This window comes from Vulpes vulpes, chromosome 13 (genome assembly GCF_048418805.1).
Source record: "Vulpes vulpes isolate BD-2025 chromosome 13, VulVul3, whole genome shotgun sequence".
NCBI classification, from domain to species: Eukaryota; Metazoa; Chordata; class Mammalia; order Carnivora; family Canidae; genus Vulpes; species Vulpes vulpes.
Window position 1 is genome coordinate 115,274,609 of NC_132792.1, and position 11,752 is coordinate 115,286,360.

General features: G+C 40.0%; 1 protein-coding gene across 1 annotated transcript; it reads right to left on the minus strand.

Moving 5' to 3' along the window:
- Window positions 1–647: 647 nt before the first annotated feature.
- On the minus strand, window positions 648–10,009 carry ATP5F1A (ATP synthase F1 subunit alpha). Its single transcript, XM_025997049.2, has 12 exons — window positions 9,855–10,009; window positions 8,093–8,171; window positions 6,492–6,661; window positions 4,383–4,556; window positions 4,127–4,293; window positions 3,789–3,937; window positions 2,965–3,116; window positions 2,631–2,855; window positions 2,011–2,118; window positions 1,748–1,892; window positions 993–1,143; window positions 648–872 (listed from the first exon to the last, which is right to left on the minus strand). Exons 1-12 carry the CDS (start codon window positions 9,912–9,914, stop codon window positions 791–793), a joined length of 1,662 nt encoding a protein of 553 aa, XP_025852834.2. The 5' UTR covers window positions 9,915–10,009; the 3' UTR covers window positions 648–790.
- Window positions 10,010–11,752: the final 1,743 nt, after the last annotated feature.

Below are 11,752 nucleotides of genomic sequence, written 5' to 3' on the forward strand. Positions count from 1 at the left end.
AACCTGGAGACCCCAGGATCAAGTCCCACATTGGGCTCCTGCATGGAGCCTGCTCCTCCCTCTGCCTGTATCTCTCTGCCTCTCTAGGTCTCTCATGAATAAATAAAAATCTTTAAAAAAATAAAAACTCTTAGTAAAAACTAGTGATCTTTGTAGGATGAAGATTTCCTAAATAAGACTGAAATTACTAACCTAAAAGCTGACCCTGTGTACATTGATTATAACTACTGCCCATAAAAGGTAAAGAATACTTAAAAATGAGAGTATATTGACAAATGTTCCTAATTCTACTTACGCATATGTCCTTTCTCAATCTTTCAGACTTCACTTAGAATTATCTAGGCCTGCTAATTTTAATAATATTCAAGTAAAACTAGCTAAAAACCATGTTTACTAATTCCTCATATTAATTTTTCTTTTTTTTTCTTTTTTTTATTTTTTATTTTTAAATGATTTTATTTATTCATGAGAGAGAGAGAGAGAGATAGGCAGGCAGAAGGAGAAGCAGGCTCCACGCAGGGAGCCTGATGTGGGACTCGATCTCAGGTCTCCAGGATCACACACCCCAGGCTGAAGGCGGCACTAAACCGCTGGGCCACCGGGGCTGCCCTCAGTTCTTTTTAAAAGAATCACTCAAACTACAGAAAACCACCAACCAATATGGAACCTTTATTTTTAAGGTAATTTCTGTACATCTGGAGCCTAAGAGTAATCCTTTTACAAATGGAACTGATTACTAGAATAAACGACGACAAAACCAAACTGGCATCTGATGTGAATCCACAGGAGTTTAAGCTTCAAATCCAGCCAAGAAGTTTGTTACAATCTCTTTCAGCTTAGCATCTGACTGTTCTGAGATCTTTCCATCGGTCCTATTTGGAAATGAAAAGCAGTTCACATCAGTTCTGACCTAAATAAAAATTCAATGACTAGCTACAAAATTCAAAAGAACTTAAAGTTTACAAAAAAGAGGCCATCAATTGTGTTCATACCTTATATTGCCCAAGAGGGCTTGGTGCTGGCTGATAACATGAGCCAAGAAGGCATGCTCAAACTTTGTGATCTTGCTGGGCTCCAATTTATCAAGATATCCTCTTACACCAGCATAAATAACAGCCACTTGTTCTTCAATAGCCATAGGAGCTGAAAACAAAAGAATACAAAGTTAAGCTGCTCAAAAAAATAAAGGCTACATTAACAAAGTCAGAGAAACTTGCCTTTTTTTCTAATTATTAACAAGTCTCTATATATCACCTACTCTTACTTTCTGTGACAAACTACATTAATACCCTTTCCCAGTTCTCTCCCCAGTGAACAGTTTTTCCCTTATATTTGCAAGCCTTCAAGAGCAATCTTAAGCATATTCCACAAGCACTGTTTAGTGTCTGGCAGCATTTATACTATTTGAGATATAAATAATTTGTTGAAACTTTACAGCAAAATAAACACATACTAACATTCATTTAAATCTGCCCAATTCCATTCTCTCAAAGCCAAGGGAGAAAGGTGAAGATGAAATCTAACAGGTTTTAATTCTCAAAATAAAAGTATTAAGTATATTTAGTAAGTTTTCCTGGTTATTTGAATAATGGGACTGTATTGCAAGTAAATAGGCATCAACCACATTCAAAACACTGTATCTTTAATGAAAAAACACCCCTTGTTATATATAGCTTGTAGGGAGCTATGGGATATTCCCAGGCCCTTAAACACAATAGGAACTTGATGAAATTAAAGAACAACTCACAATACTGTCCTTGCTTCAGCAACTCAGTCAATCGCACGCCACGACTCAAGAGTTGCTGAGTGGCAGCATCAAGGTCAGAACCGAACTGGGCAAAAGCAGCAACCTCACGATACTGAGCCAATTCCAGCTTCATGGTACCTGCCACCTGAAATACAGAAATGGTCAATTCATGCAACACAAAAATACTTGTTGACAAAGAACACTATACAAATACATTATAATTTTAACTTCATGATATCCCTCGACAAAGTGATGCAAATTACCTGCTTCATGGCCCTGGTTTGGGCAGCAGATCCAACACGGGACACAGACAAACCGACGTTAATGGCAGGGCGGATACCTTTGTAGAACAATTCTGTTTCCAAGAAAATCTACAACATACAGAGAATACACGTACTATTGAGCTCCAAAAGAAAAATCCAACTATTTTCAAAATTAAGTTAAACTAAAGCCCAAGATCTCCAAGGAAAAATGTTCAGTGTCTCATCATCAAGAGCCCCTTCAATCTTTCATAGCAGATACCAACTTACATATTCTATTGCTAAGATATATGAGAAGAACAGATAAAAAATTTCTATCAAAATATATGCAGATGAAGTGATTTGATCTCTGAGATTTGCTTCAAGATTATCTAGCTTGCTATATATGAAGGCTGGCTATAAATGAAGCAAAGATGAGGTGTGCTATACCACAAGTTAAAATGGGTGAGAAACACATGGAGGGTTTGGTTCATTATACCGTTCTCCTTACTTTTCTATACCTTTGAAATTTTCCACAATAAATAGTGAAAGGCATTGAACAAATCAGTTCATAAACACTAATCTCAACCAATGTCTTGGAATCACCCAAAGCTTTTACATTTATCTTAATCATAAAATAATACCTGTCCATCAGTGATGGAAATGACATTTGTTGGAATGTAAGCAGACACATCACCAGCTTGCGTTTCTATGACTGGTAAAGCAGTCAAGGAGCCACCACCAAAAGAATCGTTCATTTTGGCTGCTCTCTCTAGCAGACGGGAGTGTAGGTAGAACACATCACCAGGATAGGCTTCACGACCAGGGGGCCGGCGGAGCAGCAGAGACATCTGACGATAAGCAACAGCCTATATAGTACAGGAAAGGGTTATAAAGTTTAGTTACTAGAAGCTAAATTTGTCACCTTCCTTTGTGGTGCAAAATATAAACAGATTCTAAAGATACATATCCTCTGACCTGTTTGGATAAGTCATCATAGATGATCAAAGCATGTTTGCCATTATCTCTAAAATATTCTCCCATAGAACAGCCAGAATAAGGAGCCAGGTACTGAAGTGGAGCAGCATCAGAAGCAGTAGCTGACACCACAATGGTGTACTTCATGGCATCTGGAAGAAAATAAATTTTTTAAGTTTCACAAGGTTATCAACATTTTGATTTTGGAGGTCTATATAACAGGCCTATAATAAAAATTGGGGGTGCCTGGGTGGCTCAGTTGATTAAGCATCTGCCTTCAACTCAGGTCAGGATTCGAGAGCCCTGGGATTGAGTCACGATGGGGTTCCCTGCTTAGCAGTGAGTGAGTCTGCTTCTCCCCCTGCCCCTCCCCTCTGCTCGTGCTCTCTCTCAGATAAATAAAATCTTTTTAAATATTTTAAAAATAAATAAAAATTAAGTGCTTTACTAAGTCATTCACCAAAGTCAGATTAACCAGAGCCAAAAAGCACCTATTTTAAAGAAACCAATAGAAATCTTAAGATGGTTTTATTCTATTTTTTTACTTATTTTTATTTTACTTATTGAATTACGTTAATAGAGATTTCAGTTCATTAGGGAGTGATTTAAACTAGCCTTCACTAAGGAAAAGCTACTCTTAAGATTAGCAACAATAGGACTCCCAGAGAACAATGAGACTATAGCAGTTCGTCCTCCCCCCACACGCCTTTTTTAAAGTAAATCCTATCCTCAAGGTAGGGCTCTTTTCACATCCCCAACACCAAGAGTCACATGCTTTACCAACTGAGCCAGCCAGGCACCCCCAGACTAAAGTTCTTTAATACCTGCATCTGTAAGTCTCTTCACCAACTGGGCAACCGTAGATCTCTTCTGACCAATAGCAACGTAGATACAGTATAGCTTCTTCTTTTCATCAGTTCCATCATTGAAACGTTTCTGATTAATGATTGTGTCAATAGCGATTGACGTTTTCCTTTAAAAAGAGAAAGTAAACGTAAATCTTAGTAAATAAATACTTCAAGGATTTCTCAACTTCATTACTACTAACCCTCATCACACTCCACTTTCCCTATTATATCCAAAGCATTCACCATTCCAAGCCTAAAAAGTAATCTTTCCAACAAGCACATTTTAGTTGGAATGTTTAATGAGCTTTACGCACCCAGTTTGCCGGTCACCAATAATCAGCTCACGCTGACCACGACCAATTGGCACCAAGCTATCCACAGCCTTGATGCCAGTCTGCATGGGTTCACGCACAGAGATTCGAGGAATGATCCCAGGGGCTTTCAGGCCAACTCGCCTACGGGTCTTGGAACCAACTGGACCCTGTTAAATAAAAAGGAGCCCTCAGAACAATTAGTTTTGATGTCTGTTAGAAACTGAATACAACCACATCTAATACATGATATACATACCTTTCCATCGATGGCATTACCAAGGGCATCTACAACACGGCCCAATAGCTCCTCGCCAACTGGAACGTCCACAATGGCTCCTGTTCTTTTCACGATATCTCCTTCCTTAATTAGTTTATCATTTCCAAACACGACAACACCAACATTGTCAGGTTCCAAGTTCAGAGACATACCCTACACAAAACAAAATTGAACCCCCATGAAGCCTGAGTAGTACTTCTCTCCCCATTGGTCAACACTACATGATACAAAAACAGCTAGTAAAAAAAAAAATGTCCTTCAGATCTGGTTTACTCAAGTATTTTTACAACAAACAAGCTGCTTTGGTAGAGACTTTTAAAACAGCAACATGCTCCCTTGAATAATCTTAGAGCATTATGATGAGCCTGACATGCTCCTTTATTGCATCCTCAAAGAACTAAAAGAAGCAAAGAAACTGAACAAGTCAAGCCTTTTTCACTGATCTCTTTTGTCTAGGGCTTTTGAACCAGATGATCAGTATGAAATAAAGTGATCAACTAGAAATTTTAAGACACAGTTGATTTACATCTTTTTATCTGTGAAAACGTCCATTAACAGTTTAAAAAATTATAATGAGAACTCACTGGGTTAATAGAAAGTGAAACAAGCTACCCAAACAAGGACAAAATGCCATAATGTAACAGTGGTAGGTCATCTCTCATCATTACAACCTTAATTCAAAATGGTAAGATTTTTAAGTCCTTAATCATTACTAAGGAAAAATGCTATTCCGGAACACAGTCTGGTCACTAATGACAGCTCTGTAAGTACTCAGAATAAAGGAATATCATGGATTATTCCTACAGGTACAAATTTGTAACTTAAATCTTTAATGTTCAATATAGTAGTCACTAACCACACTGTGTAGCTATTTAAAATTTGAATTAGGGATCCCTGGGTGGCGCAGCGGTTTGGCGCCTGCCTTTGGCCCAGGGCGCGATCCTGGAGACCCAGGATCGAATCCCACGTCGGGTTCCCGGTGCATGGAGCCTGCTTCTCCCTCTGCCTGTGTCTCTGCCTTTCTCTCTCTCTGTGACTATCATAAATAAATAAAAATTAAAAAAAAAAAAATTGAATTAACACTATCTTACCAAAGTCAGAGACACTGACTTTTCTCTCCAATTAACACATCTCTATAGCTTACCCACTTTCTCTGTGAGAAATTCCTCATTGTACACACTCAATAGTCTCGCATGTACAATATTATACTTAAACAGCAGAAGACATAAAATATTTCCATCATTGCAAGAAGTTTTATTAGACAATACTAGATTCCTACATCTTAAAAGCTAAAAAGAAACTGGGTTCATTTATTTCAGCCACACCTTTAAAAGCTATGTAATACATATACAATTGAAGATATGAGAAGCTAAGTGTTTTTTTTTTTTTAGAAGCTAAGTTTTTAGCCAAGGTCTTACAGCTACAGAGAAAACTTTTGGCTCTATAAGTAATCTTCCCTAACATGGCTCTTTTGCCATACTGGTCACTAGCCAGAGGACCAAGACTTTTCCCATTTGTGCTGAGTGGGTAATCATACGACCCCTGGTCTACCGAGGTATCATTCTCTGCTTTCCTCAGAAAACCCATGACTCCTACCATTTGTTTTCATCCCACTGGCCAACCAGGCCCAACCTAATAGAAAGAAGTAGACTTTTATCATCAGAGAGCTTCTGATAACTTGATATCACCAGTTTAACTCAACACTAATAGGTCTACCCTTACTAGAAATAAAAATTCAACGACTTTCAACTTTCCACCAGAAATGAATTTAGTTGGAAGTTATCTAATGCTTTTGTATAAGATGATCTTAATGGCTACAAAACAGACTTTTTAGAATTTGGCTGAAAGTCTACTAAATTTTTTTTTTCGGTGGCAGTGGCTACAACTTATATATACATCAGTCCCTTGTGTAAAAACTTTGGTAGCCAAAACCTTTTATTCTTTTCACAATCTATGAGAATGACTAAAACCCTGAAGAAGCTGAAATGTAAGTTCAAATACAAAAAATACTAGCACAATCTCTGAATTACTAAAGGAATAACTCAGAGACCAATCCCAATACACAAAAAATCTCATTTTATAATTTACCTTTAAGCCTGAAGAAAACTCTACCATTTCTTCTGCCTGAACATTTCTCAGCCCATGTACACGGGCAATACCATCACCAATGCTTAGGACACGCCCAGTCTCTTCAAGGTCGACAGAGGTATCAGCTCCAAGAATACGCTCTTCAAGGATAGAGGACACTTCAGCAGTGCCTATTAAGAGAAAAATTCCATTGCAAAAACAGCCTGGTCCCAAAATCTTTTTAAAACCCACTTCCCTGACAATGTAAGAACTATTGTTTTATAATCACAGTAATCAAATTATTCTAAAATGTAATATACATGGTTCTATTCAAAAAAGCTTGGTGTCTTCCACTACTATAAAAACAAATCTAAGCGATGAAAAGAAAATTTCACAAAACAAATGTAAACCAAACAAGAATCTAGTAAGACTAAACAACACCATTATAATAAATATTTTCTACCTTCTACTCCTTTGGTTTAATTTCTAAGGAACTGTATGTATGCTGAAACCTGACTTTTTGGCTAAATTCTGCAGGAAGCTTATAAATGCTTTATTTGTAAGCTTTTGTAAAAAAAATAATAATAATAATAAAATAAAAAATTTTAAAAAATATTTTTTTTAGGGATCCCTGGGTGGCGCAGCGGTTTGGCGCCTGCCTTTGGCCCAGGGCGCGATCCTGGAGACCCGGGATCGAATCCCACATCAGGCTCCCGGTGCATGGAGCCTGCTTCTCCCTCCGCCTGTGTCTCTGCCTCTCTCTCTCTCTCTCTGTGACTATCATAAATAAATAAAAAATTAAAAAAAAAAATTTAAAAAAAAATATATTTTTTAAAGTAGGCTTCATGCCCAGCATGGAGCCCAACACGGTGCTTAAACTCATGACCCTGAGCTAGAGACCTGGGCTGAAATGAAGAGTGGGACACTTAACCAAATCAGCCACACCCCAAAAATGCAGTCTATTTTTAAAAGCAACTATTAACAAAGTATAAATCTTTCCCTTCAAAGGCAAATACTTATTATTCTTCATCTTAGCATGTAACATTTAACATTCACTCTTAAATCTTCAGTTCAAAAGCTCCAATCATGTCTCCAAAGGAATTCCCTAACCTACAGCATCTTCCTATGCACACTTCCCCACACTTCTCTATCCTATTTGCAATGTGCAAATTTATAGGTTGCCATGTATGGATTAGCAGCTACTACTTTCAAAAAAACATAATGGTAAAAATTCCTTACTTTTTTCTAAAGGTTTTTAGGAGAGGAAAAGTCAAAAAAAAAAAAAAAAAAAAAAAAAGGAGAGGAAAAGTCTTTCATAGTTGAGAAAGGATGCCTACCATCTTATACATGTACTTTCTGTTTTCACCCAAAGGATATTATATTAGAAGAAAAAAGCTGTAGTATCACGAAAAAAGAAGTATTTCACTAGAACAAGAGAATCTACCAAGACACGGCTAAATGGCACATTACAGGCTAAGAGTCTGAGATTTGTAGTAACTCAAGTAGAGAGGGAAAAAAAATTAACAAATGACAATAAAACACAAGTTATGTAACCTATGTAACTTATCTTTTCACTTATTGACAAGGCAATAAGTGTGGTAGTCTCAGAAATAATGACTTACCAGTCTTCTGAAGATGAGTATTAGAGGCATGGAGGTTCCTTGCAGCAATGAAGGATGATCCCAAAGCATTTTTGGAGACCTAGTACATAAATACATTTAAGAATTCGACTTAAAAAAAAAAAAAGCCTTTATAACACTAGCAAGCATAAATGCAGGCTTAGTTTGATCATGTTATCAGTGAAAATATAAACTATATTCAAAATATCTTGTTTAAAATTGGAAGACTTAATCATGTGATGAAGTCGCTTTTGATATATGCAAAAAATCTATTATGCAGCTCCTAACGACACTGTTAACTATTCTATAAAAAGCATATTTTAAAAACCAATAGTTACCAAATTATCTTTAATTAAATGGCCTCAAGTACTGTTATTTCATCCTTAGATATATTTCAGTTGAACTGTGGAAATTCTCAATAAGATAAAGTGCTTCCTAAAGGGGGCGAATATCAATACACACCCTATTTTACTTAAAAAAAAAAAAAAGAAAAAGAAAACAAACAAAAAAAAGGGGATCCCTGGATGGCCCAGTGATTTAGTGCCTGCCTTCGGCCCAGAGCATGATTCTGGGGTCGCGGGATCGAGTCCCATGTCAGGCTCCCTGCATGGAGCCTGCTTCTCCCTCTGCTTGTGTCTCTGCCTCTCTCTCTGTCTCTCACGAATAAATAAAATCTTTTTTTTAAAGAAAAAATATAAAAAAGCAAATAAAAATTAAACTGGTAAATGTTAGAATTTGATTAGAAATTAAGCGTGGCTGTGGGCTCTTTTTTTCCCTGCCTTCCACAAAGCCCACAGCAATCTGCACTCCCTCCTCCTTCAAGCTGTCATGCTGGGATTGGTCACTGTCCATTCTGAACCCACTACTTTCTATAGGACTGGATGAAAAACCGTTAAAAATGTTTTTTTCTTCTAATGGTTATTAGAACGGTAAAACAGCCAGTGCTTATTTTACCTTTGAAACTGAGATCACACTTACCATGGAAAAAAACATAAGCAAATGTAAGCTTTAAAAACTTCAAGGGCGATAAGTACCGAAGGGCATTGACCTTTCAGGGGCATTTTCCAACCTACGTTCTACCTTGACTTCTCAATCGCGGTCCAACGACTCCTCAAGGACGGAATCTTAAAACACGTCAAAGAACCACAAGATAAAGCAAAGTCTTTTTCCCCCGCCTGAGACCACCTGGGCGTCACCGCTCACGGTATCGGACACATGAAACGCACATCCGCCCCACCTCCCCATCGCTTCGGCACCGGGCACCGAGACGGCCCGCTGAGTACTGACAGGAGCGCCTTCGTTTATGGCTTTGCCCCGAGCCGACCTCGGGGCAGAGGAGGAAGAGGAGAAATGCCGGGGCCTGCTGACCTTCAGACAATGTCAGGTCGCCTCCACAAGAGCTAGCGACAGTGCTCTGACCTTCAGCGGGGTCGAGCCTCGCCGTTTCCGAGCGGGCTTCGGAGAGCTAGCGCCCCAGCCCCTGACCTTCACTCCCGGACCTCCTCCCTCTCGGACACCACCCCTCTCCCCTCGCCGAGGCCCCATCTCTGGCCGGCCTCGAGGGCACCACCTCCTCTGCTCAGCACCTTCCCGACGGAGGGCGAGCGACGGCCCCTGCGCCGCCACGCAGCCCGGCCCGAGCGGCCAGCACTGCAAGATGGCGGCGCCCGCCAGCCCCTCACCCTCCTTGCAGCAAGAGCTCTCGAGTCAGCGCACCATCAGACACCCCCGTGCACCCTCCCTCCTGCCGGTCCCCCGCACTCACCAGCCCGGCCCGCCGAGGGAGGGCGCGGGCCACGGCCGCGGCGACGCGCACGGACAGCATCTCTGCAGTTTCTCTCCGGGTGGCTCCTCCGCAGCCGCAGCCTCCGGACTGACTGGGACAAAATGGCTGAGCCTCGAGGAAGGTCAAGGCAGCCGGCCCACCTGACCCGGAAGTACCGCCCCTCGCTGTCACCCCCGGCCGGAAACCTGCCCCCTGCGGGAAAGTTGGGGGTGGGGTCACCTCTTTCAAGTATCGTTTTTAGAATTAAACTTAAAAATGAGTGATTAAACCTTTGTCAGCTTCGGCCCAGGCCTTCGTTACACATTTATTTTGACCTATTGAGTCGACCTTGTGGTTGCCCCTGGCGACCGTGTGGGTAGCGGAACCCGCTGGGATGTGGTTCGTCACCCTTTACTGGGGCGGCAGCTGGTTCGAAGGTGATGGGAGGTTGACGGTGTGGGGTCCGAGACTACAGCTTTTAAAGCTTTATAGCAATAGTAAACAGTTCATCACCGGAAACTTGCCGAACTGATTAATCCATAGATCTCTGGCCCCATTCCCCAGACCCTCTTAAAGTCGAAAATTTGGAGCAATCTGATTTTCAGAGAGGCGCCCATACCATTCCAGGTGATCCATGAAGCACTTAGATGGCAAAGTCGCAGTGCTTTTAGATTATGTGTAAATGAAATCTGTAAATTAGAACAAATTGCTTAAAAATGGTAATAAACACAAAGAGCCGAAGAAGAGTGGTTGCCAATTCTACTGAGAATGGTGCAGTTTGGACAAGGATTCAAAGTCCTCTAATCAGCAGCTAGTTTCATGAGAGTGTTTAAATTTGGAATAAAATGGAAATTATGAAGAAAAAAACTCCTTCCCGTACCTACACATTAACACTGGGGCAGAACTACCCCCCTCCACACACACACAGAATTTTGGTGATATTGAGAATTTTTGTGTGATATGCACAGAATTGGCAGGGGGATATTGGATGTCTTATCTGGTTTACGCCCAAAACCTTAATTTGGGTGAGACATGTGAATATCTGGATTAAAAGGCTCATATCGGGATCCCTGGGTGGCGCAGCGGTTTGGCGCCTGCCTTCACCCCAGGGCGCGATCCAGGAGACTCGGGATCGAATCCCACGTCGGGCTCCCGGTGCATGGAGCCTGCTTCTCCCTCTGCCTGTGTCTCTGCCTCTCTCTCTGTCTCTGTGACTATCATAAATAAATAAATTAAAAAAAAAAAAAGGCTCATATCCCAAAATATAGCTTGCAAATGTATGGTCAGCAATCCCTTTCTCTAATATTCTATTCCATTTTCAAGGTGAATATCCTTCTTGTCATGGATAAAAATAGGCTAATGGGAAAAAAATTAGTTTGTGAAAACAAAAATGACTGAGGCTTATTCTGTGGAATTTGTATCGATGAAAGCACAGACAAAGGGCCTAAAGATAACTTTTTCCCCCCATACTCTGGGGCTGGATCTACTTAATTGAAATTTGATTACTGAGAAGAGACATATATGACTAGAACAAAAAGAATAAGCAAGCCATATAATATGGTGTTGGCTAGTTAGTAAAATTCTTTTGAAAACTAATTTAATCATTTTAAATAAGCATGTGACTTAAAAGTATTTATTGCTAATACTGAGCAACAATTTGATATTAAACCACATATATCAGACCACTGAGTAAGCACATGGTCTATCTTTCCTGTTGTTTCACAGTATACTACAGGAGGCTGCAGGCCGCACTATGGTCTAACTAACCTTCAAAGATAAAATAATTGAAGCCAGAACATTATGGTCAGATTCTAGCTCTACTACCTAATCTTGGTCAAGTCATTTATTCCATGTATGTGTGTGGTTTTTAATGTGAAATTTGTAGAATAAGGTGTTCA